The following is a 25,245-nucleotide window of genomic DNA, read 5'->3' on the forward strand; positions in this document are numbered from 1 at the left end:
CGGGACTCGATCCCAGGACCCTGAGATCATGACCTGAGCCGAAGGCAGCGGCTTAACCCACTGAGCCACCCAGGCGCCCGCCTTTTATGGTTTTAACATCAGAATCTAATCAAGCCTTCCCCATCACCTTTGTGTCTTTAAACACTTTTAATCTAGAATAGCCCCGATCTTAAAAAACAAAACAAAACAACTTTTCATCTTGAAATAAGTACAGATTTACAAGGAAGTTGCACAGTACAGAGAGGGCCCATGCACTGCTCACAAAGTTTCCCTCAATGATTACATCTTACATAATTATAGTACAATATAAAAACTGGGAAATTGACATCGGTACAATGTGGGTATAATTCATTTTTTAAAAATAATTTTTTAAGATTTATTTATTTATTTATTTATTTGACAGAGATCACAAGTAGGCAGAGAGGCAGGCAGAGAGGGGGAGGAATCAGGCTCCCTGCTGAGCAGAAAGCCCAATGTGGGGCTTGATCCCAGTACCCTGAGATCATGACCCAAGCAGAAGGCAGAGGCTTAACCCACTGAGCCACCCAGGCACCCCATGATGTGGCTATAATTCTGTGCCATTTTACCATAAGTGGAGATTCCTGTAACAACTGCTGCAACAAAGATACAGAATTATTTGGTCACCACAGAGATCTACCTGTCAACATTTTATCAGGTTGAAGGAAGTATAGAAGGCTCACCTCCCTTTAAATACCTTTACCGTGTCCCATTTACAGTATAGTATTGCATGGTTGTCTTAAATATTTCCTCCACATATATTGAGCTCCACATCAGACAATGTTATATTTATTGCTTCATGTATCAAACATAATTCAGACACCTTAAGAGAAGGAAAGTCTATTATACGTACTTCCATTTTTACTCATTCAATTCTTTCTTCTTTTCTGATGTTCCAAGATTTCTTCTTTTATCATTTTCATTCTGTTTTTGGGAACTGCCTTTAACCATACTTCTAGGGTGGGTCTGCTAGTGGTGTAGTCTCTTAGCTTCCCTTTTTCTGAGGGTGTCTTGACTTCCCCCTCATTTCCAATTAAATGGAATAGATACTTACTAGATAAAGCATTTGGGGTTGGCAGTTCTTTTCTTTCAACACTTGAAATGTGTCGTACCACTTTCTTCTGGCCCATAGTTTCTGATGAGAAATCTACCCACATTTGAATTGTTTTTCCTCTGTAATAAGTTGTTGTTTCTTTCTTGCTTTTTTCAAGATTTTCTTTGCCTTTTCCTTGCAAAGAAAGAGTTCGATTATGATGTATCTTGGCATGGGTTTCTTTGAGTTTATCCCATTTGGGTTTTGTTCATCTTCTTGAATTAGTAGGTTTTATCTTTTGCCAAATTTGGGATATTTTCAGCCATTATTTCTTGAGGGCTTTTTCAGCCTCACCTTTCTTTTCTCATTCTGGGACTCTGATGATGCAAATGTTAAGTCTTAGGGGATAGTCACCACATGTCTCTGAGGCACTGTACATTTTTTTTTTTTTAAATTCTGTTCTCCTCTTGTTGTTCACATTGGGTAACTTTTAAGATTTTGCTTATTTATTTGACACAGAGAGAGAGATCACAAATAGGCAGAGAGAGAGAGAGAGAGAAGCAGGCTCCCTGCCTAGCAGAGAGACTGATGCGGGGCTTAATCCCAGGACCCTGGGATCATGACCTGAGCCGAAGGTAGAGGCCTTAACCCACTGAGCCACCCAGGCGCCCCCAGATTGGGTAATTTTTTAAAAAAAGTTTTATTTATTTATCTGAGAGAGAGAGATAAAGAAAATGAGAGCTTGGGGGGAGGGTCAGAAGAAGAGAGAGAGAATCTCAAGCAGATTCCCCACTGAGCACAGAGCCCACCGTGGGTCATGATCTCTTGACCTCAAGATTATGACTTGAGTTGAAATCAAGAATCAGACTCTTAACTGACTGAGCCACCCAGACACCCCCAGACCGGGTAATTTTTAAGGTTCTATTTTCAAGTTCACTGGTTCTTTCCTCTGTCCTCTCCATCCTATTGATAAGCCCATCCACTGATTTTTTTTTAGTTTGGTTATTATATTCTTTGATTCTAAAATTTCTTTAGATACTTGATTGTCTCTCCTACTTCTTTGCTAAGATTTTTTTTAAAGGTTTTATTTATTTATTTGATAGACAGAGATCACAAGTAGGCAGAGTGGCAGGCCGGGGAGGGGGGGATCAGGCTCCCTGCTGAGCAGAGAGCCCGATGCGGGGCTCGATCCCAGGACCCTGGGATCATGACCTGAGCAGAAGGCAGAGGCTTTAACCCACAGAACCACCCAGGGGCCCCATCTTTGCCAAGACTTTTAAAAAAAATTTGTGTCAACCTTGTTTGTAATTGCTCACTGAAGCATTTTTTAAAAGAGATTTTATTTATTTATTTGACAGAGATACACCAAGAGAGGGAACACAAGCAGGGGGAGTGGGAGAGGGAGAAGCAGGCTTCCTTCTGAGCAGGGAGCCCAATTCCGGGCTTGATCCCAGGACTCTGGAATCATGACCTGAGCTTAAGGCAGAAGCTTAACAACTGAGCCACCCAGGTGCCCTGAATCATTTTTTATGTTGGCCGCTTTAGAATCCTTGTCAGATCGTTGAAAGCTCTCTGTCATGTTGGTGTTGGCACCTGTAGATTATTTCTCATTCAAGTTGAGGGTGTCCTGGTTCCTGGTATGATGAGTGTTTTTTTTTTTTTTTTTTTAGTACATCCTACACATTTTTGAATATTATGTTATGAGACTCTGGATCTTATTTAAATCTTATCTCTGGTAGGGTTCTTCTGACACTGTTGCCATCAGTGGAAGGGGCCACTGCCTGGTTACTGTCGGGTAGGGACAGAAGTTCATCTTCCCCCAGTGGTGTCAGCCGATACCTGAGGCAGAGGCTCCTCCCTGCTGCTGGGCAGGGGTGGGAGTTCCAGCTCCCCACTAGACCTCCACTGACACCTCTCTGGCTGGGAGGGGTTGAAGTGTCTCTTTCCTGGTCCCCAGGGGGCCTCCATTGACTATGGGTGGGTGGTACAGATAGGGGCAAAGATGGTAGAACAGTAGACTGGGAGGGGAAGAAAGGGAGAGCAGCAGCAGAAGTCCTGAGTCTCCACTAGGTCTCCTCTGACATTCTGATATCATTCGGCAGGGAGAGGAAGCCATGTTATTCTGTGGGGATGGAAGTCCAGGCTCCCTATTCAGCCTTTTCTGACACCACCCCAGAGAGTGTTGGGGTAGTCCAGTAAGAGTAGAGGTCTGGGTTTCTACTTGGCCTTTACTGGCATGGGCGGGGCTATGGTTCTTTTCTGTGATGTTTGGTTACAGTAGAGTGGTTCTTGTTTAAGAGTTTTCTGCCTGGGGGCACCTGGGTGGCTCAGTGGGTTAAGCCTCTGTCTTCAGCTCAGGTCCTGATCTCAGGGTCCTGGGATCAAGCCCTGTGTCAGGCTCTCTGCTCGGCGGGAAGCCTGCTTCCCCCTCTCTCTTCGCCTGGTCTTCTGGCTAGAGAGGGCAGGGATTTATTGAGGCTTTCTTTGGTCTGTGCCCATTGGCAGGTCCAGGCTGCTGGCTTCTCCAGCACCAGCCTGGGATATATGAAGCAACGAGAAAACCTAGGGAACTCAATACTTTGAGGTCAGGTCACTGGGGTACCTAATAAGTCAGCTCTTTCCTCCTTCTTTCAGTCTTCTTACATTTGTTTTATATTTAATGTCCAGGATTTTAGCTGTAGTTAACAGGAGGAATAGGTAGAAGTTTATCTATTCATACTGGGTCCAGAACTAGAAGTCCGTTACTTTTTTTTTTTTCTTAATTAGTGACACTGATGTTCTGAGGCATACAAGTCAGTTGTTTTGCAGACTCTCCTAACTTCTGGATTTGTCTTTTTTTTCCCTCATGGTGTAATTTATTTCATTCTTTTATACGCTATTTTTACTGGAAATTGGAAATTGGGATAGAGGCCATCTTAAATAGTTGGTCAGGGTAGACCTCAGTGAGAAGGTGACATTTGAGCAAAGATTTGAGGGAGGTGAGGAGATGAGCCATACAGAAGGGTATACCTAGTTAGGGAACAGCCAGTGCAAAGGTCCTGGGGAAGGAGTACCCCTGGCTTGTTCAAGGAACAGCAGGAAGGACCAAGTGGCCAGAGCAGAATGAGGGAGGGGAAGAATAACAGGAGATGAGATCAGAGATTTAGTAGGGAATAAGATTGTATAGGGCCTGTAGGCCATTATAAGAATTTGTGCTTTACCCTGAGAGACATGGGGAGCCATTGGAGGGTTTTGTGCAGAGAACTAACACGATCTGACTTGGGTTCAGCAAAGTTCTGTGTGGAGAAGAGGCCACAGACGACAAGGACGGAAGCAGTGAGACTGATTGGGATGCTTCTGCAGGGATTCAGGTGAAAGATGATGGTGGTTTGGACTACAGTGTTTGTGCTGGAAGAGAGAGAAGTGGCTGGATTCTGGATGTGCAGTATCCCCCGTGTTTCAAAAGTTTGCCTTACACCACTTTGCTCCAAAGAAAGACCCGCATCACTAGCTGTTTTCACCAACTGAAAGAAACCCAAAGAGGATTTTTGCTTTTATTTTTTAAAAAGGAGTAAAAAAGTGAAAATAGCATTCAGCATTTGCTTTGCAGTGAGCAGTGATAGAGGCAGCAAATACCAAGAGCGAGCAGCTAGAGCAGCCTGGCCAAGCTCTTTCCTGGGGAACTGCGCCCAGCAGCTCAGCATCTAGTCACCACGGCTTTGAACTGTATCTGTGAGCATCTGTGCTTTATCTCCATTTATTTTGTGCATTCGTTAGCAAGATGTGCCCTGAGGTATCAGAAAAGCCTAAAAGAGGTTATTTTTGGGGTCTGGGAATGCTCAAAATTTTTTCCATGCACATTAATGGTAATTGCTTTTTTGCCATTTCAGCTTATGAAAGGTTTCAGAGGAACCCACATTTTGAAGAGAAAGTCACTAGGATTTGCTGACAGAATGGATATGAGGTGTGGTTCCAAGGCTTTTTGGCCAGAGCCATGGGAAAGGTGAAACTGCCATTGACTGAGATAAGGACAGCCTTAGGAGTGGCCATTCTGGGGTGGGGTGGGGTGTGAGGGGAGAGATCAGATGTGTAAATTGGGACATGTTGAGTTTGAGGTATCTATCAGACACCCAGATGGTGAGATGAACTGTAAATACTGTAAACAGCCCTGTCACTGAGGTGCTCCAAGTTAGAGAAATGGAAATGTAGATGCAGATCATTATAGTCCCCATGAGAAGTGCTGTTTCAGAGGGTTGTACAGAAAAGCAGTTACCAACTCTTCTTGTGGGGGGAGGACTTCAGAATTGTTTCACCAAGGAGATCACATTTTTAGTTTGGTCCTGAAGGGTGATTAGGTGTTCATTAGGTAGTGAAAAGAAAGTGGTGTCTTATTTTCTATATTTTAGACCCTGGCACACAACGGTTGCTCACAGACCCAACACAGTCACTAGTCGTGTGACCTTGAAAATGCTCTGAGCTTTAGTCTCTTTGCTTGTGAAATGGAAATAATCACAAGGTTTTTGTGAAGATTAAATGTAAAACACTTCACACATTCCCTGGTACACAACACGTTAAGGTTAGTTATTATTGTTGACTGAACAAATGAATTAATATCTTTTTTTTTTTTTTTTTTTTACCAAGTCTAGGCTGATAACCAGGAGCTTGAAGTCTTTTATGTGCTCAGCGGTTTGACAATATTGACAAAAAGAGGGCTAGACTCATTTTTCCACATCCAAAAAGTGGCTCGGGAAGAAAGCCCGCTGTAGCCTGGACCCTCTGAACGGCTCCGATTGAGGAATAAGCATTGGTAGGCCTGGAGAGAATGGAGACAGTCAAACATGCCTTCCGACCAGTCCCATCCCTACTGAGTGGTTCCCGCCCGCCCGCTCGCGCGCTCTCTTCCTCTCGCTCCCTCCCTCCCTCCCTCTCTCTTTCATCTTTTCATTTTTAATGAATATGAGTAAAATCCCTCTAGAACCATAGTGTACTTCTCCCACTTACTCCGGAGAGACTCGGACTGGACTGGGTTGGCTAGGCTGGGAGCAAGCGGTTAACCCTGAGACGCTTTGACACTTGGCACACACTCTCAACAGCTAGAGCTCCAGCCTGAGGCCCCAGGGAGGCAGGCGCCCCCTACAGGTCCAAAGCGGCCCCGCGCCCCTGCAGGCGGCTGCGGTTGCTAGGCAACCGAGAGACTGCGCAGAGACTGATGCCACCAAAGAGTAGTAGGCGAGGGGGTCCTGGAGAAGGAGAGAGACCAATTCTCATCCCATCCACCGTCTCTGGAGCCCTCAGCAAAATAACCCGGACAGGGCAGCCTGCTGCTGTATGATAATCTGGGCTCATTCTTGAAGGTGGACCTGTATACAAAGAAGACAGATTTTGTATGTGGAGAAACAAGCAGCCTTGTCCCAGAGCCCTCTGGTTTCCCCTGGGAGCTGGAGATTTGGGTCGCTTGAAGGCAGAAGTTTCTGGTTAACAAGGAAGGGGCCATTGCTGTGGGTGTGCATCCTTGATGAATGGAAATTCTAGAAAATTGGGTGTGGGTGGGAATAATTTTGGTGAGTAGTCCAGTAAAGTATCAAGATTTCCCCACCATTCCCAATGTACGGATCAGGAAATTCCTAATTTTTTTTAAAGAAGATTTTATTTATTTATTTGAGAGACAGCGAGCATGAGAGGGGCAGGAGGGACGTGCAGAGGGAGTGGGAGAAGCAGACTCCCTGCTGAGCAGAGAGCCAGACATAGAGCTCCATCCCAGGAGTTGGACCCTGAGATCAGGACCTGAGCCAAAGGCAGACGCTTAATGGACTGAGCCACCCAGGCACCCCAGGAATTCCTACGTTAGCCCATTGAAATAAAAAAAAGTCTCCATAGAAACGACAATACATAAAGGATCATTTATATCTTTGCGGAACCAAGTTTCTCAGTGGCTTTCCTGAATTAGATTTCCCTATGGAGTTGGGAGACATCCTGAGGTCTGTTGACCCCTGTGAGTAGGGAACCCAACAAGAGGGAAAGCAAAAGACTAGGCAGGTGGTAAATACAGAATTCAGCAGTTTCCTAGTGTTGTGTCTAGTATGGGGCTAGCAAATTCTCGGCTCTGTTGCCCCCTCTTTTAGGACCATGCTGAAGTACCCCATCCTTATAAGGGCTTTTGGAAACCAGAAAGACACAGCTTTTCTTCCTTGTAACCCAGTATTCTAGCCCAAGAGTAGGTCCAGGCAAGCCAAATCTGTAGCCACAATAACTGTTCTACTTGGAGCTTGTGTCTTCACTCTCAGCTAGTACAAAAGGAGGTTCATTGTGGCAGAACCCCAAGCCATGGCAAACTGAGGGGAGAGCTGTGCACAGGAATCCTGTGTGCCTTCTCTTGGGAGTTTCAAGGTAGAGATATTAGGCTTGAGGTATTGGTAGCTAGAGAGGTACTGGTTCAGCCACTGCCTCAGTCCACAATGTCTCCAACAGGGCATGGTGACAGAGGGAGGCTCCTTCCTCCCTGTGCTTCCAAACTGAACTGGGTCGGGGCTGTGCCTCGGCTCTATTAATAGCCCCCTAGCCCAGCCTGCTAGCCCCAAACCCGGATGCCAGGAGCTGTGAGTCAGCAGCTAAAAATAACGGAGAGCAACTGCACCCCAACCCCAACCAGCAGCTCCCTGAGGCCCTCCACCCTTAAGTTTTTGTCAGTTCCAGTCTCCAGCCGAAGGCCTCATAGAAGTTAAGTGAACCATAGCCGCCCAGTCCTCCCGGGAAGACGGTAAGGATAGGCAGTGGCAGGCTCAGGGCCCACGACTCAGGGGATAGGGGCTTTAGGGTCTGGGAATAGGTCCTGGCATTCCGGCGGTTACACGACTGCTGCGGAAAGCCTGGGAGCTGAGAAGATGAGGCCCCGGGGGCTGGACAGCCTGGAGATTGTCAGGATTGGGTCGGAAGGGGAGGGGAGTTAGAGGCTGCTGGGCTGCGAGGCTGGACGCCTGGGAAGGGGCAGAAAAGTAGGGCTGCGGGGCGGAGGTGCGCGCTGAGAGGTGAGAGCCTGGCAGTACCTGACAGGCTGAGCGCCCCGGAGGTGAGGCCGGCGGTCGGTCAGATAGAGGGACGGATCGGGAACAGGGAAAAACTAAGGAAATGCAGCTTGAAAAGGTAGTGTGTGAGGGAGACCTGGCCGTTGCAAGGCGGCATGGACACCCGAGGAGACTGGGACCAGACAGCAGCCGTGGCGTTGGCTCCCGGTCCCTTGAGCGCCGCCGCCCCGCAGGCCAGGTATGTTGGCTTGGACAGCCGCCTGTATACGTGTGTGCATGTGTATCCATGGCGGGGGCGGGGCGGTGAGAAGGGAAGGGGCGGGACCCGGACGGAGGAGGGGGCGGAAATACAAATTCAAACACGCTTCCGTCCATCCCGAGACCGGAAGCGGTCAGGGGTATCTTGGGAATCGTAGTTCCCCGGGCTGGGGTGAGAGGGGGCTGCCTTGGAATCGAGTAGGGTCTTGTCCGGAGGGGCTAGTGCCGCCCCCAGGTCCCAGTCTGGCGAGAGGAGAGAACTGAGAACCGAAACTCCTGACCTCGCCAGCGTCTTAATTCAATTTCCTTTCGTGTGGAGACGCGAACGGGGGTGAATGTTGGTGCGGTGGGGGACTGAAGAGTCGGCCACAGAGCCTGCTCCGGTCCTCGGTTTTGCCTTGGCCCCCTCCCTCTCTCTTCTACCGGACTCCTCATCCTAGGTCAGCGCCTCACTGGTTTTAGCCCAGGACCTCACGAACAGCAAACACACTGGGGAACTTGTTCTCGAGGGGAAGGAGAGCCTGGGAACCAGACCCTGCGCGCAGGAGCTCAGAGAGGCGAAAATTTGTGGAAATCGGTTTATACCCTTAGGGTCTAGAGTCAAGGACACAGGTCCCCAACCCGCACGGAAAGCAGGTGGCATTCATACGTCACAGTGACGGCTGACGCGGCCTTCTTCTGGCGGCAGGTGACCACAAGGTGGAGCTACAACGCAACTCTGCACAGCGTGCCTGGGGGGGGGGGGGGCTCCCCAGAGTGTCCCCCGCGGGGGTTGCTCTACTGCTTCCTCTCTTGCAGCCCTTCGTTGTGGGAGGTGGTCCTCCCGCCTCCAGCCCAAGAACCTCCCCGTAATGACCCCTCAGTGTCATGTCACATGAGGCCGGGATGGAAGGTGCACCCCCCAATCCAAGCCCCCGCGCTGAAAAGATCACACCGCGACCAAACAGGAGTTAAATTCATTTAGTATTAGCTTAACAACGTAGGAGGAGCCAACCAGTCTTGAAGAAAAGTCTGTGAACAGCAAAAAGCCACCTATAGGTGCAGAATTAAACAGCTACATGGGCTCTTAAGTCCCCAGCATCTAAGCAGGAAAGCAGTTAAATTGCGGGGGTCAGGAGGGACAGTGAATGGAGTGGGTTTAGTGTTTCCATCATCTTAGTTCTGAGGAAAGGCGGTTCTGTCATCTCCAGTCACTGGTCCAAGCTGGTCTGTCCCTGACACACCCTGTCCCTTCTACACAAGAATAGGTACAGGCAGATCTGAAACATTATCGTGGCAACCTCCTTCCCATTTCCTCTGTTCTAGTTTCATTTGGGGAGAAACCTCCCATGACTGTCTTCCCAGCGACCTCAGGTCAAAACCTGGAGGGGAGTCAGACTCCGTGGAAGCTTGCTGCATGCTCACCATCTGTGCAGAGAGCCCTCACAGTTCAAAACCTTCTGTTGGCCAAGTTTACCCCACCCCATCCCCATTCAGCCACTCTCCCTTCCTTGTTGTTAGTCAGTCCAGACAGGCCTCAGGCTCTGGTTGGTGCGGGTCCAGGGTTGGGCATTCACTCCATTATGAAATTGTTGATCCTGGTCAGCAGCACTGCTGTTTCTAAGCCTAGAGCAGGGGGTGGGGAGAGGGGAGGACATATAGGGAGTGACCAAAGGGCAGGCTAGAGGAGAAGGAAAATGAGGTGAGGGGAGAACGTCCTTACCAGTTTTCTCTCTCTCCTTCTTACATCTCCTAAAGGGAGAAAAGCTTCCCATTACGAGTTCAGCCAGCTTCATGCATGACCTTTGGATCCTAGGTTCCCCCAAACTGCCTTTCCTGGGTTCCAGCCAATTTGGCATAGAAGGAAGGGTCTCAGAACCTCAAAGGAACCACATAGCCCCAACCCTGTGCTCCCAGCAGCATATGTGGGTCTGAATCACCCCCATCCCCGGGACCCTGTGGGGAGAGTGAAGACCCAGGAAACTGAGGCGTGAAGCACTCACCCTTGGAGGAGGAAGGTCCACAGAAGCAACAGGGTGGACACACAGTTGGTGATGACCCACATCATTAGGTAGGTTTGAGGGGGCTACGGGAAGAGGAAGAGGCACCTGTTGGTGGCTGGAGTGCCAAAGGTATTATATGGGGAAGGGCATGGACTACGTAAGGAAGAGAAGGCCTGGGTTAAGGAGAAGCGGGGACAGGGGAGGAAGGAGTGGGGGGACAGTCCCAGAGCCCTTACGATGATCCAGACAGGGTAACGCATTTGCTGGAGCAGCTGGCAGTCGTTGGTGGTGACTGAATCCACCCCTGCGCACCAGAGCAGGGAAAAGAGCCAGGGTTTGTTCACCACAAACAGGTTCACCGAGACATTATCCTGGTGTAGTGCCCTGTGGAGGTGGGAAACGGGAACATCAAGGGTCATGGGGCACAAGGCACAGAAGGCAGCCCCTGTCCACGGTTGAGTCTACAGCCTTGCTGCCAAGGAACTATCAGTTTGATCTTTACACAGCAGCCCCTGACCAACGGTGATTTTCTTTGCATGACTGCACTTTGCCTCCTGGTGGGGCCCACCTCCAGATCCTAGCTTTTCCATTTGGGGCCCCCAAATGTGTGTCTCCTCTTTGTCCCACGACAGTCCTTGGGAGGTCTGAGGAACAGGTGACCATGTCCCCAGGCCCAGCAGCTCTAGTTCCTTTAACCCGAGGGCTGGGGGACCTGCCTGCTCCTTCCCTTTGCCATCCAAACCTTGCCTAAGCTGTCCTTGCTTCAGTTTCTCAGTGTTCTTTTCCAAGTGTGGGGGCTTGCCTCTGAACGTGATATCCCAGGTGGGCCTGGCCTAGCTTTGAGTACAGCAAAACCCCTCCTGGCTTCTGGGCACGATGCCTGCGCTCAGGCAGCCCAGGGTCGGGTTGGTTTTGGCAATGTCACATGCCACCGATGACTCAATATGCACACTATTCAATCAAAGCCCCGGTCTCTCTCGCACATGTTCCTGCTGAATGCCAGGATCTTTCTTGTCTTTGTTGCAACCGAACTTCTGTTGGACCGCATATTGGGGTCTCTGCATCTATCCCTGTTGTGTTTTCCTCTCGGTACATTTGGTCTACGGTCTTGGAGCGTGTGGGCCTTTTGGGGCCCCGATTTCATCACCAGTGTATACATTACTGATTCATGTCTTTTGGAAACATGATCCATAGTTGAGGTTGGCTAGCGCAAGACCAAGGGAGGGCCAAAGCCAATGTCGTGTCTCCCTCCACAGTGACAGCTCTGGGAGAGGTCCTTGAAATACTTGGATTACTGAGCTATCATTCAGGCCATGGGTTTTTTTCCCCCTCCGCGACCGCAGGGACCTTATAAGAGACCTTGGCAACTGCATGATTTGCAGTCTATCCTGTTTACTGGCTCGGTCTGCTTCTGGGGCCCAGCTCACATCTGGCACTTTCTCGTCTCTTGCCTGGACCTATTCTCTCTTGCACTTATCTCTTTGGTGAAGAAGGAAAGCTAAAACCATTCTTGTGGCCTCCAAGGGCCTACCCAGTTTGACTCCTGCCTACCTCCCCAGCCTCAGCTTCCCCTTCCTTCGGCTGCTGTCCTTGCTCTTGCAGCTCTTGTCATCATTCAGGATCTCCATGTGACTGGTCAGGTCTCAGCCCAGACAGCACGTCTTTAACGACTTTTCACAATGTGGCCCCTCTTGAGCCCTCACTCCCAAACCTGAGGGCTCTCCTTCATCTCCCCATCTCACTATCTCCATATCACCCATCACTATCTATTCTGTGTGTACTTTGTTTGGTTTATGATCTGTCTCTTTCGCTGGTATGTATGCCCAAAACCTGCACAGGGAGTGCCTGACACAGAGTGAGTGTTAGATATATTGATAAATATTTGTTGTATGCGTGAATAAATGAACAGCTTCTGTCCTCCCTGAGGTGTCTCCACCCTGCCATGGAGCTTCCTGGGGTCCCCTTGGCTCCTTTCCCCTGGCACTCACTTGATATCCAACAGTGGCAGGTCTTGGTAGGGGAGGTTGAGAAACTGGGGCCTCTCAGTTCTGTTGCTTCCCTGCTGTCCATATATCTGGCGCATTCTGGGGGCCCGCTGTTGGACGTTGGCCCGATCTTCATCCGGTAGCCAAAGGACCTGTGGTTCAGGGAAGATGGGTGTGAAGCTGGGGAGAGTTTGGGGGTTCCAGAACCAGGGGGCGGGGGAAGAGAGGTCTGACCACAGAAGGGAGTATATGAGTTGGGGTGGACCTCGGGAAGGCAGTGGCTGGGGAGAGGGGCAAGAGGGAGCACTTGGGTCCTGGCAATATCACCATGGCTTGGGGCACCCTTGCACTCAGCACGGTCTCCAAGGTCTGGTTCACAAATGTGTCATGGTATGTGTGATTTCGTGGGGGGCGACGCAAGTCAAACATGATGGAAAGGTTAAGGACTGCGGCTTCCTTCAGCAGCTCTTCCAGCGTTGGTACTGTCTGGTTCTCAGCCTCCTTCCGATCAGGGCCTGAAAGCCGCTTGGCCCCCCAGAAGGGTTGCCTCTGTAAGAACAGGAAAATTATTTTAAGACCAGAAGGAACCTTTAGGCCATTTCCATTTTCACTCATTTTCCCCACTTGGCACCCAGCTTCTGTGCACCTCTGAGCTACAGTCATTCTTTCTCTCAACTGTGGCCCTTTCCAGACCATCTAACACCTTACTCTGTGACACCCACCTTCCAAACTTCCACCCTCCCAGTTTCCTTACTTCCTCTTTCCTGCTACATTTTCTCTTTGGTCTCATATAGACCTCTGGGGTTTTGACCCTTTGGTTTCCTCCCAGTCCATCAACCCCTTTCTGCCACACCTACATCCTCTCCTACCCTTGGTTCATCCACAGCTTGAGTGACTTTTCCACAGCACCCTCCACTGCGTTCCTGCCCTGCCTGCCCCCCCACCAAAATCCCAAACTCTGATTCAACTCTATAATTGTCTGCCTCCTCCAGACCTAGAATTGGGGGGCAGAGCACATCGTGTGGACTGTCACTTTAGTCCTTTTTCACCTTTAGCGCCACTTCATCACCATTTTTTTTTTTTAATCTCTATGCCCAATGCAGGACTCAAATTCATGATCTTGAAAGTCGAATGTTCTGATGACGGAGGCAGCCAGGTGCCCCACTTAACCATCCTTTCACTTGTTCTTGTTTTGCTCCTTCTTCCATCACTAGTGGCTGTTCCAAACCTCTGCCACTCTCCTCTCATCCCCTTGTGATCAACAAATGACTTACCTCCTAATCACCGACATGGACAAAGCAAAGCTATCTAATACCTATTAAGCATTGACTATGTGCCAGGCAGTGTTAGAAGTACTTTATGTATATTAATTTCTTTGATCGTCCCAAGGTGCTGTTATGATGCCTGTGTTACAGATGAGGAAAATGAAGCCCAGAGAGACTAAGGAATGGAGCCCAGGCTCACACTAGCTAGCAGGTGGTGAAGCCAGGAGTCAAACCCAGACAGCCCCGATCTTGATCCCTCTGACATGTCATCTTACATAAAGTTCAAATGAAAAACCAGTCAAGTTGCAAAGGAATATATGAAGTGATCCTATTCATGCAAAATGAAAAGTACGTGTGTGTACATACATGTATATGGACACATGGAATTATGTGTCCAACTGTTAGTGATGAGTATCTCAGAAGTTGGATTACGGGAGGTTTTTCATCATTTAGGTTATTTTTCTGATGCTTAATTTTTTATGAGGAATTACTTTGATAATCAGGAAAAGAGAAACTGAAGAAATAAAGTACCCTTAATGAATATTTTCTGTTACCTACAGGACCGAGCCTGAACTGGGTCTGGCATTCAGAGGCCTCCGAGACCAAACCCTTGCTCCCCTTGCCAGTCCCACCTCCTACTGCTCCCATGAATTTTATCTCTCCGTTGCACTGAGCCAGTTGTGTCTGCTGGAAACACTTCTTCATGTCTCTGCGCTTTGCATATGCTCTTCATTCTGACTAGAGTTGTAGTCCCTGCTTTCCCCACCTTAAAAACTATTGTCACTTCATGTGCCGTGCAGGACTTCCCTCTTGGGAAACCACTCCTGATCCTCTCCCATGCCTACTGAGCCAAACAGCAGCTTTGCTCTCTCTTCTATTTACTTACCTACTTATTTATTTATTTTCACCTTTTATTCATTCATTTGAGAGAGAGAGAGAGAGCACGAGCAGAGGGTGGGCCAGGGGGAGGGGGGGGGCAGGACGGGGGGGGGGGGGGGGAGTAGCAGGCTCCCTGCTGAGCAGGAAGTCTGATGTGGCTCAGCAGGAAGTCTGATGTGGAGCTGGATCCCAGGACTCTGGGATCATGACCTGAGCCCAAGGCAGACACTTAACCGTCAGAGCCACCCAGGTGGCCCTCTCTCCTCCCTATTTTGTAAAGGTCTTGTGATCACTCTAGCTTTCCTATTCTGATAGCCTGTTGGCTCAGCAGTGTCCTGTCTTTGGAGGGAGTGACTTGCAGGCAGAGACTGGATACCTGTAGCTCAGCACAGGGCTCAGAAAATACTTATTGATGAATGAACTTTCCCCCAAGTGGCCCTACAGGTGGTTGCCTCTTCTGTGAGGCTGTCTTTACCTCTAGGAACCAGGTCCCGGCATTGAGCTTCTTCAGTTCGGCGCAGGAGAAGTCGCTGCTGTGGGAGGAGGTTCGGGCTGGGAACACAGAGGCCACATCTGTGGTCCGGCTCAGGTGCTCATCATGCATGAGGAAGGGGATCCCATCAGAGCTGAGGGCACAAAGGGGGTGGTCAGAGGGCTGAGCTCTGGGACGGCTCATCACTTCCCAAGCTCCCGTCCTGCATCTCTCTGCCCCCCAGCTTTTCTCACCTGACCATCACATCGGTCTCAAACACAGCGGCTCCACATTCAGCAGTCTTCCGCAGGGACATCAGGGTGTTCTCGGGGGCCAGCTGGGCAAGGGAATTGACAGGGAGGTAGCAGAGAGGGGTGGGAGCCTGGGAGCTCACAGGCCTGATGCTGCAGCCTGGAGGAGCAGACCCTCCCCACCCTGCCAGCATCCCCCTCAGCGCTCACCATGGGGGCGCCTCGGTGTCCCACCAGACCAGGCTTGGGGGGTAAGTCTCTGGGCTCCATGATACAGGGTGAGGAGATGCATAGTGGGGCCAGGTAGACGGCCAGGGAAACTCCAAAAAATAGGAACAGCAGCAGAGTCTTGGGACCTGTGGGGAGTGGGGGATAGGCTATGGAGAGAGGGTGGTGGGTGAGCTAAGGCAGGATGGGGGGTGGGCAGAGAGCAGAGGGCAGGTGCAGTAAAACAGGCAGCAGGAGGCAGAAGCATCAATAGCCAGTGGGGGTATGTCAGGGAGTGGAGTTGGCACCTCTTCGATGGATACGGTAAAAGGTGTCAGCCACGGGCCAGGCCAGGAGGGTGATGCCAGCAACTGCTCCGATATGAAGGAATGGGGCTGTGGCCTGTGGAGAAGAGTTCTTCTCTCTAGTGCCCCTTCTAGGTCCCGAGTCTAGAGCTACTCGCAGCCCTGGGGACCAGGGGGTTGGACGCAGGCCAAGGCTCCCACCTAGGCAATGGGGATCAGTCACTCACCTGCAGTGACAGACGTAAGCTACGCCATTCCTGCTGCCATTGGACATCCAGTCCCACAAGGCCAGCGGCCACAAGAAGCATAATGAGCAGCAGCAACATCTGGGGGACCAGGGGTAAATGGGTCCTTCTTTGTCAACCAGGGCTCATGGCTCCCCAGGTTGCGCCCCTCCCTCTGCCCCCCACCCACACTCTATGACAACAGGACCATTTCTTTCCCATTGACTAATCCACATTCCTTCTTTCACTCAACACATATTTACTGGGGTTCAGGTCCTAAGCTTGAGTCCATAGGTAGAATACACGTATAGAACTGGCCAAGTGCCGGGCCCAGGGCCCCCCTTTTCCCGCTCACTCCCATCCCCAACTCTACCTTGTGGACACTGTGCAGATGCAGAGGCTGGCCACAGAGCCGCAGGAGCAGGGCCAGGAGCTGGAGGCAGAGGGTGGTGGGAGTAATGAGGCACCCAGAGGGGTCCCTGAGATGGGCTTCCCAGGCTGATGCCTCCCCACTGCCCTCCCCTGGGTGGCCAGGGAGAGAAGCTGAGCAGGAAGGGAGGACTGAGTTGGGGGGTGGTTAGACGGGCCGCTCCCCGACCCACCAATAGCAGGGATGCATATGTGACAAGTAGAGAGATGACCAGCAGAAATGCCAGGGACCAGTCCATCCAATGTCCCCAGTGGTGGAACAGGAATCTGTGGGAAGGGAGAGGAAAGTGCCTGAGTGGGGGGGGGGGGGGAAATTAGGGGCAAAGGGGAGTTGAGGTGGATGGGCCCAGAACGATGACCAGAAGGGAGGGAGGGGAGGGGCTGCGGGGGGCGAGGGGCCCAAGGACTGGATGGGGGTGGGGGGTGTGGGACGTGGACTCTGTGGAGGAATTTTCTAAGGAGGTTGGGCAGCAGGGAAGCTGGGCAGGGCTGGGGACGACTGAGCACCCAGGGATCCCAAGGTGGGGCAGAGATTAACGTAGAGGCTGAGGAAGGAGGGGGTCCATGACACACTCATTGAAGTTGTGCAGGTCATTGAGAAGGATGAGCCCGATGTACAGCCAGCCCAGGGAGAGGAGAAAGGTGAGGAAGAGCAGGCCAAACCAGATACAGTCGCACTGCAAAGGGGCAGGAGAGAAGCTCACAGCCGATCCTCACTTCTAGCTCAGAGTCCCCAACGGATGGCAGCTCAAGGGGGCTTCCTGCCAGGCGTTGGGCTGCTCTGCTCTGCGGGCAGAGAGGTTTTCTTCCTGGGGAGAGAAAGCCCCTTCCCCCCAGCTGCCTCTGAGCACACTGGGCCTCCTTATCCCCTCCAGGCGGCCTCTGCCTCGGACTTCCGGTCCCCCCCCATCCCTACTCCACCTTGCTGGTTTGCATCCTCTCTTTGGGGCATTTCCTCCAGTGGCAGCTATACAGGCAGTGGAGGCAGCGGGCCCAGACGGAGCAGCAGCCGGGGGACTCGGCCATGGTGAGGGCCTGGGAGAAGGGACACTCAGCCATCAGGGACCCTGGCAGAAGGCGGAGCCCAGCCTCCCTCCCAGCATATCTGAGGAGCTGGGGGTGGGGAGGAGCAGAGGCCTGGGCCGCTGCTCAGCAACGGTAGGTCATGGGGCTAATGACCTAAATGCCAGATTGGACAAGGACCTGAGCCAAGGGAGGGGGATAATCTTTGGGTTCATTCTTTCCCTTGAATCTGGAGACCTGAAAAGTCAGTGGGAGACCCAGGAGGTCCAGCCTCTTTGCAGGAGGGATGCGTACCCACCCGCCCCAACTCCTCCCTGGTTAACAGCATCCATCCAGCTCTGGGGATTGCATGCTTGCCCAAGGGTAGGGGCTTGGGAGAAACTGCCTTGGGTGGGGCAAATTCATTTCGGGCAAGTTGAGGCTGATCTGGCCAAGCTTCAGGCAGCCCCGTGGTGGGGAGCCTTCCACCCCAAGAACCAAGAGTAACCTGAAGCGGAGATTCTAGTTCTGACCTGGGGCTAAGGAAGGCCCTGCTAGTTGGTCAGTTGCTATGGATACAGAGATTGCATACACCACAAAGCCCTGTCTGAAAAGATCCTCAGTCTCCAACTCCCAGGGGGCAAGGGGCACTCTCAGTGAGAGGAAGATTGGAGGGCCACAGGTTGCCTGGGTCTCCTCCCAGCCTTCCAAAGGAAACATTTTCCTGTCCGCACACACCTGGAAAATCCAAGCTCTTTCACCCCAATCGTGTCCCTTCCTGCCCAGTCATTCTGCCCAGTCACCCCCCACAACCCCAGCCAGGAACCCAGTCTCCACCTTCTCCCTTTTCGGGGCCCCACCCTCTGAGCTCACTTGGGTGAAAGTACAACAAATACTGGTCAAAGGTGTGTGTGTGTGTGTGTGTGTGTGTTTGCGCGCGTGCACCCTTGAGCGTGGTGGGGGGCGTGGTGGTGTTGGGGCCCCAGGATTGTTAGACCTTGTGCTTTCGGGTCACACTGAGACCTAGCTGGCTTACTGATCCCCGAACTAGGCTGGGTGTGTATCCTTCTACCTGAGAGGTTGTGCGATTTGTGTCAGCCTTGGTATGTGTGAACGCACTAGTGGCAAGTTGAGGCTGAGGATCTTTCCAGTACTAATGGGTTTCTAGACGGCTTCGAGTGTGTAGAGGAACCCCTGAATATACCCAGTGTGTGTGATCTGAGGGACACAAGCCCTTGTCATCTTGTCCCCCGAAAGCTGTGGAGTCTTAGAGGGGGACATAGTGGCTGGTCCCCGAAAGGAGGAGGGTGTGGCTGCTCTTGAAACTGCCCTCCTTACCCCTCCGGGGCCTTGGGAAAGGAGGATTAGGGTACGGAGTGGAGGGGTAAGGGGGCTGTAGCTAGGGAAAGGAAAGCTCTCCCCTCTCTGAGACCCTTCCCAGGGGAAAAAAAAAACCCTAAAGGGAGTCCCCTGCTTCTTTCCATCCTGGGACTGGCTTCCAGTAGCCTGCCTGGGGCTCCATCTACACTTCTGCCTCCCTTCAGGTCCTGCCCTTGTACCCCAGACAAGGTCTTCCAGAGTCCCACCTCCCTCCAGGAGCTGTCTGTAGGCTGGGGTCAGGATCTGAGTAGCCTGAAAACCCCAATCAGGGAAGTTGAGCAGGGGTGCTGCTCCATCCCTGTACCCCAGCCCCACAACCGGCTGGTGGGAACCGGTCTCCACCCCACCATTCCCGCCTGTCACCCCCAGCCTTCCCCAGCCCTCACACCTTGTCTCAGCGGCAGCTCTGCTCAGCTCTGTGCTCTGCTCTGCTCTGCACTGCTTCCCAGCTCCTCTCCGAGTTTGTCTGTCTCCTCCCTCTTCTAGTCCTTGGCTCAGCCCCACCGGTCAAACAGGTGGCACTGTTGCCACCTACAGGAGGCTGCGTGGCTTATGTCCGAAAGGGCTTGAGAGCCGCTCTATGGCCAGTGTTGGGGGGGGGGGCGGGGGGGGGGGAGAGCAGATCTGCTTCTTTACTCGCTGCCTGCCGGTCGAGGGGTTTGGCGTGAGGAATTCCTTTTCCTTTGTGCGGCCCTCCCCATCCCTCTTGTCCCTCCTCCTGTTCCCCTCTCAGTCACTGCCGGGGCTTTGTCCCAGGGCTCAGGGAGGCGAGGGCTCAGGGCACTGGCAGGCGGGAAGCTGGGGGGAGGTGACCACACAACTCTGCGACTTGGCAGTGAGGAGAAGGGGCCCAGCCAACCCCCTGGGAAGAAGGGGTGTGTGTGAGAGAGAGAGAGAAAGGGAGAGAGGGAGTCTAGCATTTCCCTCAAGCTCCCTGGGAGGATGGCCTGGATTCATTAGCCTCTTTTCCCTCCTGGGATCCTACTTCCACTTCTATAAGGTGTATGGAAAACCCTATACTGGGTTGCAAGCTACTTCCTGAACTCTGGGTAACAAGTTACCCTGTTTCTGGACCTGGGGTCCCCATGGGCCTTGTGAATCCTAGGTGACAGTAGTAGCCCTCCCCTTCCCATCACCCCAGACAGGATATGCTCATCCAGGATGTAGGGAGCCTTGTGTCATTCTTGCTGTCTTGTCCCCAGGGTATTTAGAGTCTCTTTCTAGGAATCATCTGAAGAGTGTAGTGTTAGGGTCACAAGCTTTTTGGAAGATGAACACATGCAAAAGATGCTGTTACTATACATACCATTGGCAGGAGAAGGCTGGCTAGTATGCTACATTCAGTTCACTGCTAAAGCACAGGGCTCTCTCTGGGTGGGATGAGGGCTGGGGGATGGTTGCTGGCTTGACTGACCTTCCCTCTCTACTCTTTGGCTGATGCAGTGGCTCAAAGCCTGGGAGGCTTGCACAGCGTTGGTGGGAAAAAACATCTTCTTTGGGAAAAAACTCGCTTTCCCCTCCCCCGACATGTACTGAATTTGGAACAGTGAGAAGGAAGACTGGCTCTCTTCTGCCAAGAGCAGGGGGGGGGGCGGCGGGCCCTCCCTCTGCCTTCCCATTGTATCCGGGGGCTCTAGTTGGCAATGGCAAGAGGCTCCCTTGCTCCCTTGTCATTAAAATGCAAAGAGAAGCAGGGCAGCTTGCTGGCCGGAGGCCAGAGAGGGCAGCCTGGCCACCTAGGCCCCCTGCGAGCTCCATTTTAGATAGGTTGTCCTTCAGTTTCCTTCTTTTGGGGTTTGGTGGATTCTAGAGGAGTCCTGGATTCCGTGGGCCCAGTGCTGGGCTGGGGGGGGTGTGCTCTGGGAGCCTTCGTTTGGGTGGGGGGACTGGGATCAGAACGCAGGGATAGTTAACCTAGGGCTCATGAACTCCTCCGAAGGCTTCGAGGCCAGTCAGTAGTCGGTTTGGCAGGCCAGGGCTGGCCTCATTTTAGCTTTAAGCAGAGCTGGGGGACCCTGATGCATAGTAAGGAGTAAACAACATCCCCCTCCCCTTTCAAGGAGACAGCAGGCAGCCAGGACTGTGCTGTCCTGGGACTGGGCAACAGTGTGGTCCCACGGCCAGGCTGTGCCAAGAAACCGGGATGCAGTACATTCAGAACAGCTCCCAATACCACCCCGGAGTCACACAAGAAGCTTCACTGTGAGCGAGACCTGGGTTGGGTGCTTGCCCTCATTCTCCTCGAGGGCCTTCCCAGAGGCCGAGGAACACAGGCGATTCTTTCTGCGTCTGGCACAGAGGGTCTTTCCAAACAGTAGCTAGACTAAGATTTATTTATTTACTTAATATTAACACTTTAAAAGATTTCATTGACCTCAGCAGTATGGAAGACGACTGAGGGCACTGTTTAAAACCCAATCCAGAGACGGTCAGGGCAGGAAATATCCCACAATCACCCCCATTCCTGATGGGAGATGGATTGGGGCCAGGCCTCCAACCTTGGCCAGGCTTTGCCATGAAGCTGAGACAACCTAGAGGTAAGACAGTTTCGGCCTTGTCCCCATCAGGGAGGTGGGGGCATAGCCTTACCTGCTCACAACAAAGAAAGAGCTAGATTGTACTGAGGATTGGCTCCTGATGAGTCATCAAGAAGGTCAGTTGGTTCTTTCTTCAGCAGGTGGCTCGGCACCTTTCTGGAGAAGACAGAGTAGTAGTCTGGGGCTAGGGGGCTGGAGAATAAGGGCCAGAAACCAACAAAGATTTCCTCTCCCATGTGGTAAAATGCTGTCCCCCCACCTTATTTTTTTTTATTATTATTATTTTTTTTGCAACAGCAAGAACCCTGAAATCCAGAGGAGTCATTAAAGAAACTCCTTCTGGCTGCAACCTGAAAGCATCTCCCAAGACAGATAGGGGCCGCGAGAGGACAAGTCCGACTTCAGTGGGCTTCTTCTTCGATAGGGGAGCAGCCAGAGAAGAAGCTGGTATTGCTGGCCAGAGCTCGCTTCTTTTTCTTCCCTGGAGCTTTATTTTCTTGGAATTCTGTTGCTACGTGTTTCAGTTCTGGGAGGCCAGAGTTGGAGGCAGCTGGGGCTGTCCTCTTCAACAGCACCTGCTCCACGTCACACATCTCTTTCAGGATCTAGGAAGGGCAGAGACAGGTCTGAAGAGATCTTGGGTCGGGGCAGAAGCTCTGCCCAGCCGCACTGCTATAAATGCTCAGCACACTGTAGTAGGCAGTGTCCCCCAAGATTGGTCTCTTGAAAAAAAAAAAAAAAAAGACTCTGGCCTATGCCCGTTTCCCACCTCCCAGCAAGCTGATTATACCTCTCCCCCTTTTCCTCCCACTGCACTGTCACAGCCAATGCAGAGATGACCTAAGACAGCTGGAAATGCCGGCCTTTGGCCCACCTACCTTGCTGTTGGGAGTGGCACAGACAGGGTTAAAGAAGCTCAATCCTGGGGTAACCTCTGTGGGATCCTCCAATTTGAAAGAGCCTTCGGAATCCTGGGTCCGCTCAACAGTGCCCAGGCCATCCTGAGAACCAGACAGGCATATTAGAAGTTTGGCTACCAGAGTTCCAAAATCAGTCTGCTCTCCTCTAACCAGTGAGGTACCAGCTCTGAAGGCCTCATCGGTCAGTCGAAGCAAGTCTTTTTTTTTAAAGATTATTTATTTATTTATTTGACAGAGAGAGAGAGAGAGATCACAAGTAGGCATAGAGGCAGGCAGAGAGAGAGAGAGATCACAAGTAGGCATAGAGGCAGGCAGAGAGAGAGAGAGAGATCACAAGTAGGCATAGAGGCAGGCAGAGAGAGAGAGAGGAAGCAGGCTCCCTGCTGAGCAGAGAGCCCAATGCGGGACTTGATCCCAGGACCCTGAGATCATGACCTGAGCGGAAGGCAGCGGCTTAACCCATTGAGCCACCCAGGTGCCCAAGTCTTTTTTTTTTTTTTTAAAGATTTTATTTATTTATTTGACAGAGAGAGACACAGCGAGAGAGGGAATACAAGCAGGGGGAGTGGGAGAGGGAGAAGCAGGCTTCCCGCTGAGCAGGGAGCCCCACTGGGGCTCTAACCTAGGCCCCTGGGATCATGACCCGAGGCGAGGGCAGCTTTTTAATGACTGAGCCACTCAGGCATCCCAGTTGAAGCAGCTCTTAGGGAGACCCTGCCTGCGGTTTCTCACCATTGTAAAGCTTAAAGGCAGCTTCTGAAAGCAAAGGACAAGGTAGGGGAGTAGGAGAGTGGACATCATGAGCAGTGTTTAAAACAAAGCCAAGCTTTGGTCATTTCTTGATTCATCTTCTATCCTCTGTAATCTGCACTACCCTTTTTAGCATGTCCACAGGGTGTTTTCTGTATTAGTCTTCCTTTCAGAGGAGGGAACAAACGCCATGAGCGAAAAGTTACTTGGGTAACAGGGCGACTCTTAGGTAGAGCTTGGATTAGAATTATAGCCTGTTGTCATGGCAACAGAACAGGCTTGAGAGTCAGGAAGCCCGAGGTCTAATCTTAGCTGTCAAGACCTAATATTAGGTGAGTCACTTAAGCTTATCTCTGGGTCTCACTTTCCTTCCCCATATAATGGGAGCGTGGGACTAGATCAGTGCTTTGACAACTGACATCCTCAGAGGAAGCCCAGTATAGAAAAAACAAGTAAAGAGTTGTTTTGATCGACATGGGGTCGAACTGAGACAGGCCACGGTCCTCTGTTCAGGAAGCAAGTCCATGGGGCCACCATAGGACTCCAGACCCCAAACTGGAAGAACCACGGGGACAGAGAAACTTTACAGCTCCTACTACTTCTACGATTCTCAGCCTGACCCCCAACTTGTCACATTAGTCGTCTAATGACTGTCTGCTGCGGAAGTCATTTTAATAGAAGCCCCAGGGCAGAACTGTTCACATGCAGATGTTCAAGAAATGCATGATGAAGTATCATTATACTAAGCTTGCTGGAGTTATTGTAGATCACCTAGAGAGCTGAGGGAACAAGCTTCTGCCATGGGCACAGGTAGGTGTAAGGTCATCTTTATTTCCCCGAGTTTGCTCTTTCTGGGAGCAATGTAAGGAGGACAGCTACAATTAACTTGGGCCACAACAGTGACTATTTGAAAGACCAAGCTCCTGTGGGTCTTTTCCTAGAGGCATGGAGTAGTTGGTTCCCATGGACAAGGTCTAAACAACTAATGTCTCAAGATGTCAGAGGGATTAAGTTCCTCCCTGGAAGCTGCCACGTGGCCCTTAGAGTTCCAGCTAAGCCTCTGGACTAGTTTGGTCCTGCGTGTCTATGTGCCTGTAGTTGCCTGCTTTCCTGTTCTTTGTTCCCGCCTCAGAAATTGTACCCAAACTTCACAGCCAGGTTGGGCATGGGGAGCTGCATATCTGGCAGTCTCCTGCGAAGGGCTGTGGTTTCTGAAGGGGCTATGTTGATAATGCTAGCAGAGAGGAAGAAGGACTGAGAAGGGAAATGTCTCCGATCACAGAAGGCATAAGAATGGTAGGGAGAGCTGTGGCTTCAGGGTGGTGGGAACTGGTGGGAGGCCCAAAGGGATGGTGAGGGCCAACAGAGCTGGTCCTACCTTGTCTTGCTGGCGGTTCCTACACTTTGTGGGGTCACAGCTGCAGTCCACGCCACAGTCTGACTTCTGCCTCCTGCACCCACACTGCTTATTCCCACACCAGCCCTTGCAGGAACACTGCAAAACCAGGTTTGGAGAAACATAGGTCACTGCAAGGCCTAGAAGACCAATGTAACGTGCTTCCCCTTCATTTGCAAGCCTCTTTAGAAGATATGGAAAGTGGAAAATGGAAACGGAAACTTGACCAAACTTCTTTCTCCTCTGTCCCTCTTCTTTAGGGAAATAGTGATTCCCCAGAATAATAAGAGGTTGCCTAACCACACATCATGCTAGACAAATCCGTTTTCTGGTTTGGATTATATACTTGAAAGACTGATTGGAGGGATGCCAGAATAATGCAGGGTAATTGGCAAAGTCTCTCATGATGATTTTGCAGTCAAAGCGACGAATTGCAAGTTGGAGGGTGGTAGGGATATGTGTGTTTAAGGGCTGAGTTTACTGGCTCGTTATCTTCAGCTCTACCCAGTGGTACCTTCACCCAACTTTCATTTCTGCATTTTGTTCAGCGTCAGCTGGGGCTATGTCCTCAGCAGTTTAGTTTAATTATTCAACATTTTAATAAATCACGGAGGATATGAAATAAAATCATTTATATTTGTATAGCACTGTACAGTTTTCAGAGTCCTTTCATATATATAAATGCCAAATCTCATTTGATTCTCATGGTCCATAAGGTAGTTCTGTTTATCGACTGTAACAACGGCACAAAACGGGAAAGATGATTCATAAGTAAGATAACAGAATCACAATTCAAAAATATTTTGACAGGTTGAAATTCTGGGCTGCCTGTCGAAGGAGAAGTTATAACGAGGATAAACAGAAGTCTGGCATCTGGGTTCTCCCTGCATCAGCCGTATAAATATAATATGGGGGGCGAGCTGGCATAAAAGTAATTGGTGCAAAAAGGGC

The 25,245-nt window shown here is 51.1% G+C and overlaps 2 protein-coding genes and 1 long non-coding RNA gene across 10 annotated transcripts in view; 1 reads left to right on the plus strand and 2 right to left on the minus strand.

The window, feature by feature from the left end:
• The window catches only part of LOC132007725 (uncharacterized), an 8,212-nt gene extending 2,227 nt beyond the window's left edge, over window positions 1–5,985 (plus strand). For both annotated transcript variants that reach the window (XR_009401423.1, XR_009401422.1), the window contains exons 3-4: window positions 4,921–4,994; window positions 5,677–5,985. This is a non-coding gene — a long non-coding RNA (uncharacterized LOC132007725). The remainder of the gene's footprint in view (window positions 1–4,920; window positions 4,995–5,676) is intronic.
• A 3,269-nt stretch (window positions 5,986–9,254) lies between these two features.
• GDPD2 (glycerophosphodiester phosphodiesterase domain containing 2) lies at window positions 9,255–19,246 on the minus strand. 2 transcript variants are annotated; one of them, XM_059385512.1, is made up of 16 exons: window positions 19,080–19,246; window positions 17,231–17,344; window positions 16,883–16,986; window positions 16,483–16,576; window positions 16,254–16,313; window positions 15,884–15,982; window positions 15,660–15,753; window positions 15,355–15,500; window positions 15,148–15,230; window positions 14,897–15,047; window positions 12,605–12,826; window positions 12,281–12,429; window positions 10,529–10,676; window positions 10,293–10,375; window positions 10,013–10,041; window positions 9,255–9,915 (listed from the first exon to the last, which is right to left on the minus strand). In XM_059385512.1, exons 2-16 carry the CDS (start codon window positions 17,333–17,335, stop codon window positions 9,863–9,865), a joined length of 1,620 nt encoding a protein of 539 aa, XP_059241495.1. In that variant the 5' UTR covers window positions 17,336–17,344; window positions 19,080–19,246; the 3' UTR covers window positions 9,255–9,862. The 2 variants fall into 2 exon arrangements, with proteins under 2 accessions (XP_059241495.1, XP_059241496.1); XM_059385513.1 differs by lacking the exon at window positions 10,013–10,041 and having other exon boundaries at window positions 9,882–9,970.
• Window positions 19,247–21,010: 1,764 nt separating this feature from the next.
• Window positions 21,011–25,245, minus strand: part of KIF4A (kinesin family member 4A) — a 120,507-nt gene continuing 116,272 nt past the window's right edge. For 5 of the 6 annotated variants that reach the window (XM_059384691.1, XM_059384686.1, XM_059384688.1 and 2 more), the window contains 3 exons: window positions 24,277–24,393; window positions 22,107–22,229; window positions 21,011–21,833 (listed from right to left, as the gene is read on the minus strand). In XM_059384691.1, coding sequence (XP_059240674.1) covers window positions 21,630–21,833; window positions 22,107–22,229; window positions 24,277–24,393 — 444 coding nt within the window. In that variant the 3' untranslated portion in view covers window positions 21,011–21,629. The remainder of the gene's footprint in view (window positions 21,834–22,106; window positions 22,230–24,276; window positions 24,394–25,245) is intronic. The other variant, XM_059384690.1, reaches the window with a different exon arrangement.

Source organism: Mustela nigripes, chromosome X, assembly GCF_022355385.1.
Source record: "Mustela nigripes isolate SB6536 chromosome X, MUSNIG.SB6536, whole genome shotgun sequence".
Classification (NCBI taxonomy): Eukaryota; Metazoa; Chordata; class Mammalia; order Carnivora; family Mustelidae; genus Mustela; species Mustela nigripes.

Excerpts from the sequence above, each read along its gene's own strand:
- GDPD2 (XM_059385512.1), bottom strand. The coding sequence starts at position 17,335 with ATGGCCGAGTCCCCCGGCTGCTGCTCCGTCTGGGCCCGCTGCCTCCAC. Across the intron at positions 15,501-15,659 it reads TTACCGTATCCATCGAAGAG|GTCCCAAGACTCTGCTGCTG; the intron begins GTGCCAACTCCA and ends CACTCCCCACAG. Across the intron at positions 9,916-10,012 it reads GAAGGAGAGAGAGAAAACTG|GCTTAGAAACAGCAGTGCTG; the intron begins GTAAGGACGTTC and ends CCCCTGCTCTAG.